This window comes from Cenococcum geophilum (genome assembly GCF_001692895.1).
Source record: "Cenococcum geophilum 1.58 unplaced genomic scaffold K441scaffold_5, whole genome shotgun sequence".
NCBI lineage: Eukaryota > Fungi > Ascomycota > Dothideomycetes > Gloniales > Gloniaceae > Cenococcum > Cenococcum geophilum.
The window spans coordinates 3,544,877-3,555,292 of NW_027137563.1; the positions used below are offsets into that span (position 1 = coordinate 3,544,877).

At 34.8% G+C, this 10,416-nt stretch overlaps 1 protein-coding gene across 1 annotated transcript; it reads left to right on the plus strand.

The window, feature by feature from the left end:
- Positions 1-6,256: 6,256 nt before the first annotated feature.
- Positions 6,257-6,688, plus strand: K441DRAFT_541372 (uncharacterized protein; the record flags this gene model as incomplete). The annotated part of the gene is made up of 2 exons (XM_067642643.1): positions 6,257-6,403; positions 6,608-6,688. Coding segments are annotated over 2 exons (228 nt in total), but the record flags the coding sequence as incomplete, so codon positions are not given.
- Positions 6,689-10,416: the final 3,728 nt, after the last annotated feature.

A 10,416-nucleotide genomic window follows, 5' to 3' on the forward strand; every position in this document is an offset into this window, starting at 1 on the left:
CTTACTATAGTATATAGATTATTATTAGGTATTAGGTAGTAGGATAAGTTAAACTAGGCCCTTCTAAAGGCTGCTTTACTTCTTATAACTACTTTAGAGGTAAGTATAAAGCCTAAGTCCTTTATGTATAACTAATACCTACTTAAATTTTTACAGCAACTATTTTTCTTCCCTTAAGTGTAAAGAATATATCCCTTATAGGTATTCTAAGATAGGTATATCTACTTAGGAGTTCGGTTATTATAGTACTAGGGGTATTTTTAATGATATATTTTGCGATTATATATATAAAAATTCTAAATTAGGGCTCTAACACTGACTTTGCCGAAGTGGAACTACTGCTATAAAAACTAAGGTATATTGCGGAATACTGGCTATCCTTCTCCTTAGGAGCGTAACTATCCTTTCCTTCTATATAGACTACTGTAAGTCTATATTTGGCTTATAAGCCGCAATAATTAGAGATTAGGGTTGGCTGCAAGCTGACTTATACAGATTTTTCGTTATCGCGATTAGTATAGCTATAGGCGTGTTATTGAAATTCCCGGAATAAGGTTATAATATAAACTAGGTATATCTTTATAAACTACTTCTCTTTTAATTACTAACATTTACAGGTCCTTTTTTTAATAATATCCGTTTTAAACCTTCGCATTATACTATATAGTGGTATTAGATACTTTAAACCGTCCTCTTCCCCGGATTAATATACTGGTAAAGATAATATATTAACTGTCGATCTACGCTTAATAACTGCTAGTAAATCATCTGTTAATATAGATTTAGAATTAATATCTCCTCCTCCTTCTTCTCTTTTTTTACTAGTTTATAAAACCAAGTCACCGGATAGGATCTACCGTTATCTATACTCTTAGATTACGTAGGGAAATGTTCCCCTTATCGTATTACCAGTTTATTATTTAGCGCCACTAAAGCCTAAATAAAACAATTTCAGGGGGATCTACTACTTGGGTTAGCCGCTTACCGTAAGCTTCGTTAGCGTTTTTATTTAGATAGCGAAGTTATAACTAATATCGCCTATAAAACAATTTGTATATTTAGCAAGGAAGAATAAATGTATTTCTATACCTATGACGATTTTAATAAAGACTATAACTGTTGGTCACACAGGGTGACTTACTAATGCTACTTAAGTAGATATAGTGAATGTTGGTTATAAAGCTTGTTGTTTAGAATTAGGGGGTAGGTGAGGAACTTAAGGTTCCTTACTACGCTAGTGCCGCGGCAACACGTGACGATACGTGATGACTGCTTGCCTTATTCCCGACACTAGCAACTCTTTTTTTATGGTTGCCATCTATATATACTTGTAGATTGCTAATATATAAAGATACAAAGCTAAGGAAAAGAAGAAGAAGAAAAGAAAGGACGTTAGGGTTTAATATAAAGATAAGGGGGCCGCTAAGGCGCTAGTAGTAAGCGAGCCAATAGCGATTTTCTATCCCAGGGATGGAAAATCCTAATTGGCTAGCGGACGTTAGGGTCGGCAGAATATGGTAGAATTTAGTAGGTAGCACGCCCTAGGAAACTACGTTGTTAAAATAGGGTTGCGGAGCTAGCGGAGTGTAACTAGATACGGCTAGCTCGAGCAAATGGGAACAATAGTTAACTAATAGGAATGCTCTTAAATTGCCTTTGTCATCGCATCTGCCGGGTTATCTTGGCCATTAATTCATTAAATCCTAAATAGTTCTTAATGCTCTACGAGGACCTCCACGAGGACCTCTGCGAGAACCTCCACGAGAAACTCCGCGAGGACCTTCACAAGGACCTCCATAAGGACCTCCACGAGGATCTCTACGAGAACCTCCACGAGGACCTCTATGAGGACCTCTATAAGAACATCCACGAGGACCTCTATAAGGACCTCCACGAGGACCTCCGCGAGGACCTCTATGAGGATCTCCACAAGAACCTCTATAAGTGCTTTATGGCTGGCATTGATCGTACCCTCTACTATATTCTAATTCCTTATAAAACTTCTTCTCCTGGTCTGAATAGAGCTTTGTAAGCTCTATAAGTAAGGGCTATGGTAGGAACGTAGAGCTTAATAGAATAGGGCATAGTACCTAATCTTACTATAGCGGAGTTTGGAGGTTATTAGATCGCGAAGCAAGGGGATCTTATGCTTGCTCTTAAGGGGCAGTAGTTAAAGTTGCGAGTTAAATTAGCGGATACTAGGGAACTGAAGATGGAGGTAGAAGCGATAGATACGGAACTAAAGACAGAGGTAGAAGTGATGGGTACGGAACTAAAGACGGAGGTAGAAGCGATAGATGTGGAGCTAAAGATAGAGGCGGAAGTGTCTCTAGTGGTATATTGCTTAGATTCCCTCGTAAGTTAAGCTTCTTTTGGTGCTTAATCTCTTGTAGATTCTATTATAAGCTAAGCTTCTTTTAGTGCTTAATCTCTTGTGGAGTCCATTCATGTTCTTCTTTTACGTTAATAATATACTCCTAAATGTTATCTCTAATAATACCTCTATCCATTGGGATAAATACTCTGTTCTCCCAAAGGAAGTTACGGAAGTTTTATATAATAGTCTTCTTCGCAAGAGCCTATGTTTCCTTTGTCTATCCTATAAAGTCCTCCTTTATATAATACTATAGCACAGTGTTGTTGTATTTGCTGTCTATATAGTATACTATACGGTATAATAAGAATCTGTTTAGGTTCTGTTGCTTAGTATTTATAGGGTTAATATCTCTATTCCATATCTCTGGGTTAATATCTTTTTCGTACTTCTTTAGGTAGGTTAACGCTATAGTAGGTGTAGTTAAGTATTAATTATATATTCTTATAAGATACTGTTAATTAATAGGTAGGCAATCGAGATTTATGTAAGGCAGCTGTTGAACTATAGCTGCCGATTTGTAGAGGTAGAATCGACGGGGGGTTGTACGTCGACAGTAGGTAGGAATTTTGGCTTTGTAGGATCTCGTAGGTTTGCTGTTAAAAGGTAGGCAATTTGAGATGTAGTCGACGCGTTTCGGACGTTGACTTGGGACCGTAGGTTCAGTGACACTTTTAACCTATAGTACTTAACCAAATCTTTATAAACGTAGTTATTCTACGTAATGGACGCAACTTAGTATCTCCTAGTACTTAGTGACACTTCTATTACTAGTTTTTCGCAAGTCTAAGGTAGCATAGTATCGCCGGGATCTATTCTATATAAGCGTATATGGCACCCCTATACGAGACTGTCTCTTCTATTAATAACCTAGCTGCTCTATAGTTGACTGTATATTTAACCACTAATCAGTGTTGGTTATATAGGGTAACTCACTAATGCTACTTAAGTAGATATAGTGAATGTTGGTTATAAAGCTTGTTGTTTGGAATTAGGGGGTGGGTGAGGAACTTAAGGTTCCTCACCACGCTAGTGCCGCGGCGACACGTGACGATACGTGACGACCGCTTGCCTTATTCCCGACAATAACATCGTTATAAGTCTACAGTTCTTTAAGCTAGGAGGAACTAAGGAAATCGAGAAAATGGAGACTACTGTTATGCAATTAATATTTATCTTATGTTTTCTCTGGCGGGATCTTAATAGTAGTTATAGGTGTTATAAATTCCTACTATTAGTAGATTAGATCTCTATACGTAATTGCGATTAACTTTTTTATATTTTAGTTAAACCGCCTCTGCTATAATATAAGAAATCTACAATTCTATTCCTATAGTCATTCGTTAAATTAAGTTAATAAAGGCAATATCCGTCTAACCTTTATTTTACTAACTAAACTAGTAAAGTCACCGCCTGTCTAAATTAGCGATAAAGCGCTACTAGACTAATTTGCTGGAGTACCTGTTTATAATAGTTCCGATAGTGCCCTTATCCGGCTAATAAATTACGCCTCCCTATACTTCCTCTAGCAGTCTCTTACTATTTAGCTTAGCAGTCCTCTCTCTAACCTATATATTTATCTAAAATAGGTCACTTGGCCTTTTTAGCTTAATCCGTCGACGGTATATATATAACGTTTTATACTTTACTTAGTACTTACCTCTTCCCCATCGTGTTTATTGGTTATTTCAGCTATTGTTATACATTTTCTCTTAGTCCTATTAAATAGTTAACTATTAGGCACTAAACACTAACAAGCTAAATATTAAAGATCTCGTTTTCCCCTCTTATAGCCCTCCGTAGACGTTAAATACTATTTTCTTAACTTTACCTAGAGCCTAAAGTTCTGTAACCTAGAAATAAGGCAGCCGTAACTCCTCTAAGTCACTCTTTAGATATAAAATCTTCTTAATATTTGTACTTAGATAAGACATTCTTTAATACTAAAGAGGAATAAACTATACAACCTTATAAAGAAGAGTACTACTTTATACCCCCTTATAGAAACCTGTTACATTGGTTTAGATCCTTCTCTAATAAGTACTAAAAGATGTTATAAAACCAGCAAACGAGTGACTAGTAGTTTAGAGGACGAGTGGAGTTACTAAGACTAAGGGGAGAGGCATTGCGAGTAAAAGGAGATAAATAGTTAGAGGTAAAGGATCCTAGTAAGAGATAAAGGATCCAGAACATGCTTATATAGCGACAATTCCGTAAGTAAGGCTCCGTCTACCTTTTTATATTACCCTTAAGATTGTTTATTAATAACGTATCGCCTCTATAGGAGAGAAGAAATAAAATAAAATAAAAAGAAGAGATAAAACAAGAGGTTAAAAATCAGAATATACTTATATAGCGACGATTCCGTAAGTAAGGCTCCGTCTACCTTTTTATATTACCCTTAAGATCGTTTATTAACAACGCATCGCCTCTATAGGAGAGAAGAAATAAAAAAAACAAAAAGAAGGGATAGAATAAGAGGTTGAAAATCAGAACATGCTTATATAGCGACGATTCCGTAAGTAAGGCTCCGTCTACCTTTTTATATTACCCTTAAGATCGTTTATTAATAACGCATCGCCTCTATAGGAGAGAAGAAACTAAGAGAACAAAAAGAAGAGATAGAATAAGAGGTTGAAAATTAGAAGCAAGTAGGCAGTTCCTATGCTTCCCTTAAGCTAAGAGATCTTAATCTAGGCCATAAACTATCCGGACTTCCTTAGGGAGGCATCTCTATGCGGCACATTATTAAGACCAGAAAAACCAAAGAATAGAACTTACAGCAAAGTTCCCATAAGAATTCTATATACGCCGCCGCTTTATAAATAAGAGGGAGCTCGCGGTAAGCAGCCCCTTTAGTATAAGTTTTTCCTTTATATCCTATTATAACATTAACTAACCCCTTAATAGACTTGGCCTATGCTTTACGGATTAGTTTACCTAAGGATATTTAGTATAAGCTAGGTATAGAGCTTTGTATAAAGCTTTATATAGAGCTTTATATAGAGCCTCCATAGAGCTTTATATAGAGCCTCTATATATAGAGCTTGGTATAGAGCTTACCTAGCGTAAAGCCTTTATACGTAGAGCCTTATATAGAGCCTCGTAGAGCTTCGTGCAGAGCTTCTACTAAGCTTTATATCTATATAATATTACTTATCCTTAGGATATTTAGATAAAAGTGCTACCATTTTAAAGCGCTTTATAAGGTCTATAAATCCGTACTAATAGAAAAATTATTTATTTAATATTAGGGGGTTTATTATAAGTATAAGTATATTAGGGTATTTTGCTAAGACTATCTGGATAGTCTTCGGATACTATTAGTTAATAGGTCTATTATCTAAGAGGCCTATCCAGCCTCTCCTCCGCAGGTCTAGACTAAAGAAATCCTTATTATTTTCCCGTTTTTTAGTTCTATTTTCGGTTTCCTAAATCTAATCCCAACTTCGAAATATTTTTTTATATTTAACGTTTAGTAAAAATAAGTAATAATGGTCTAATAAAATAAATACCTCTTACGCCACCTCTTCTTCTATAGATATGTTTTAAACCCTTTTACGGTAAAGGGTAATCTACCTTATATTTGCTAGGTTAAGTTATAGGACTTATATCCTTAAAATATACTTTAATACTACCACACAGCCAGCTACTTAGATAGTAAGCCTTCTACTACCGGATTTCTATTAATTATTTAGATCTTAATAGTATGGAGCTAATATATATGTCTCTCTTCGTCTAGAAATGCTACTGCTTTTATTAATAAACGAATTACCACAGCGCTCTAAAAGTTTAGCGTTATTATAGGCTATAGAATGTAGATAAGAAGCGGAGTTTTATATTCTACTAGAAGTAGGAGCTAATATCTAAGCGATAGACGATTTTGGTTGGACGCCGCTGTTACTGGCTACGAGTAATGGTTATAAGGTGGTGGTAAAGCTACTTCTTATATGGGATAATATTGATCTAAACTCCGAGGATAAATTTAGGGCTACGCCACTATTATTAGCTGCAGAATATAGAAGTAAGGTAGTAGTAGAGCTACTGCTTATACAGGATAACGTTAACCTAGATCCTAAGAGCGCTCTTAAAAATATATTGCTGTTATAGGCCGCGATAAACGGGTATAAGGGGGTAGTAAAGCTACTACTCGCGCAGGATAGTATTAGCCTAAATCTTAAAGGCTTCTATAATTAAACACCACTATTAGCGGCTATGGAACACGAGTACGAGGTAATAGTAAAGCTATTGCTAATAAAGGACAGCATTAGCCTAAACTCTACTAATATTAAAGGTCGGACTCCGCTCTTATAGGCTATAGAGAGTAGATAAGAGGGGATAGTAAAGCTACTGCTTATATAGAAAGGCGTCAACTTTAATTCTAAGGATAGTAATAGTCGAACACTACTCTTATAGGCTACTTAATAGGCACATAAGACTGTAGTAAAACTATTACTTAAGGATGGCGTTAACGCGAAATCTAAGGATAAATATAGCAAAACGCCGTTATAGTAGGCAGCGGAGGGCTAACATAAAATAAGAGAAATGTATTTATTAAATACGCGGCTAGTAGGGTTAATAAATAAGATATATAAGCTAGTGGTTTAGCTACTACTTAGAAAGGATAATAATATAGACTTCGACACTATATATACTTAACTTTTATTAGAAAACTAGTCACTAAGAAAGAGTAAAGGCTACGGTTAACTTCCTTATGCTAAGCAAACTGTTGTCGCTAACTCTAGCATCATTCTCTCCCTTATCCTCTCCCCACCTATATTCGTGCCAGCTGCCTCCTAATTTCGCATCACATTAAGTTATAGGGGCGTAGCCTCATCTAAGAGATATCTGGCGATCTCTTAGTAGATCGCGTAAGAGCCCCACTATATTAAAACCTTATACGTTATAGAACGAACTAAAACTAATAGGTATAATTAGTTATGGACCTGAAAACGCTATATATCCACGCTATTTATTAAAAATTTACCGCCTATTTCTATCACTTACCATCCCTTTTTAAAAATTTATTATTTATTAACCTTTTTTAAGTAAATATGCCGCATTTAAGATCCTAATTTATATGGTCTTGGCGCTTAAAGCAGCACCAAACGATTAAGCTATAGCGCCCACATTATTCCCACCTGCGCCCCTTACCTTACTATATTCGCTAAGACCGGAACAATAGGGCTTTTTTTTTAAAATTTAGGAAGTTACGTGATGCTATTACCGCCAACAATTAAACTTTTAAATTTATTGTTTACTATTTCTTTAAGCGTTCTAATAGCCCTTCTAATAGGCCTTTAATGGGCCCATTTTACCTTTAATTAATAAAGGAATTATTATTAGCTCTCTCTATTATCGCTATCTCCTTTAGTTTTTATTTTTTTTTACCTATAGCAGACTGCGCTAACTCCGCGCTTCAACAGCTACCTCTAAACCTTTACTAACTATCCTCTAAAGTACTTGCTTATTAGATTAAGCCTAAAGCCTTAACGTCTACTATTAGAGACATTTTTTACTTTCTTTAGGCGCAAGATAAATATTCCTACGAGTATCCTCAATCTCGGATTTAATTAGCATTTATCCTTCTACTTTTAATTCACCATAGATTATAAGCGACCCACTATTTCCCGAAAGGACTCCACTATTGGGATTTTAGCTTATTTATAACCACGTATTAATATAATATACGTTTCCTATTACTATTAAATTGCAGTATAGAACCTAAATTAAAAAAGCGATTAAATAAGTAGGTTTACCTAAAATATACCTATAACTGCTCCTTACCGTAATTAGGGTCACGATAGTGCTTATAAATAATCTATCTAAATAAGACATATATCTGGTTACCCTTTTTTTAGCCTTTACAATCGCCAATAGCGTTATTTAGGGAATCCGAAGTGTATTAGATCTATCTCTACTTTAATCTAATACCTTAAATAGATTCTTCTAATTATCCTTTAATACGGACATGGATAAGGTTCCTATACTGCGACTAATATACCCTATAGGGAGTATAGCGGCCAACTCTATAATAAAACTAGTAGTGCTATAAGATATAATTAAAGAGCTCGCAAAACGCGGGTACTATAAGCGCACATTAACGGCCTTACTAAAGGATAACTATAGAGCCTATAGGAAAGAAGCAAACGCGTGAAAAAGTAAGGCAATATATTATTTATGCAGTTCTATACTAACATTTTAAAACTAATAAAAGCTATTAGACAAGCTACTATTAAGCTAGTTATATTCGCAAGAGGACAAAAAGAGTAAATTTTAAGCCTTTTATGGTCGAACTTAGTTCCTATAGAGGTTACTAGTGCTTAAACTTTCAAAGCTAAGCTTAGGGATATTAAATTGCCTTAAAATCTTAAATATCTACTAAAATATAAGCCCTTAAGATATGAAGTTATTTACAGCTTTTATCGTAATCGGCATTATACCCTTAGTGAAGCTATTTAACCGTTAGTGGAAATGGCAAATGGCGCACAATATACCGTTTATTTTCCGGAGGCTAAGCCTAATATTATAGGTTGCTGTCTATAGTGTAAAAAGCGCCTCCTAAAGTAAGACTTTAGCTTAGTATAGGAAGGCGTTTGCTTATCTTTTTAATAGGATTCTAATAAAGTTATATCTACTCCGTTGCTGCTAAAAGAGCAAAGCTTTAGCTGCTAAGGAAATTTTAACAGCGTAACTTAAAGACTGCGTGCTAAAATGCCTTTAGGCTGGCTGCTCTACTTTATTTAAGTATACTAGCATTAATATTGCCAAATAGGTTATATCCTATATTACTAGCTATTTGCTATCTATAGCCCTAGAGTGTTGTTTATAGAACGGGTGCCTCCGCCCTATAGAAAACTATATTAAGCTTAGCTTATACCTCTTTTAGGACTATAGCGTTCTATATAAGCTAACTTTACTAATAAGCGTATATTTCTGTTATAAATATTCTCTATAAATAGAATTAGACTTAAATTGGGCTAATTATTGTTCTGGCCACCTTTAAACCCCTCCTATATTCTATGGCCTTATATATACTTACGGAATTATTGCTATTGCTAGGCGCTGCCTATTTTGCTTTAGCTAGTTAGAATATTAACAATTTCTAAAGCCGTGTTACTTTAACGTATATATTAATTAGTATATAAATAAGTTACCTAAGGGGCCAGCAGACTGTTTAGTGTGTAAGCATACCTCCTAGAATCCTTATAAGTTGCGAAGTCACTTAGACAAAATCCATAGAGTTTATCCTATAGGTATAGGAAAGAGCCTAAAACGTAAAAGAGAGAGAAATAACGGAGAAGGAGATATACAATTTTACGCTAGTAAGATATAATATTTATTAGATATTTAAATAATGTAATACTATTTTATTTTATAATTATTTGCCGTATATTCCTACTTAACCTAAATTATAATAAAAATATATTTATATCCCAGTTTCTAAATTTATTAATTTTTTTAGAATATATTCTATAAATAAAATCTAGATCTTAGTTAATGGATTTAGAATATAGTTTCTTAAACGGCTTAACTTTATATATATATCTGCTAGCTAAGCCGTTTTACTAACTTCTTTATATAGCTCTTTTACTCCCTCGCTTACTTATAAGGCTCCCTTACTCTATTATAAAGCCTCCTTATCTCTATATAGTTGTTTAGGAAAAATGTGTATATTTATCTTTATAAGAAGCCCCCTAAACTTTCTTAGACTATGACGCCTATACCCTAGATATAGAAGATACTACTTTATATAATTAACTAACTAGGCATTTAACTAGGGGGACGAAAATCGGCATACTAACTATTAATTACCTCTGGCGTATCAAATTGTTCCTTAGGAAAGCCTAGCTAAGTTTAACTCTAACTAATCCCAAGTTAATGCGGACAAAGAAGATTTTGTTAAATTAGAGCGGCCGTATAATTTAGCTAAGGCGCCTGTTAATTAAGGCATCTAGTAAGCTAAAATTTAAGTAACGCGGTTAAGGTGTACTACGAAATTAACTTAATAGTAGCTAGGATACTCTTACATTACCCTATAT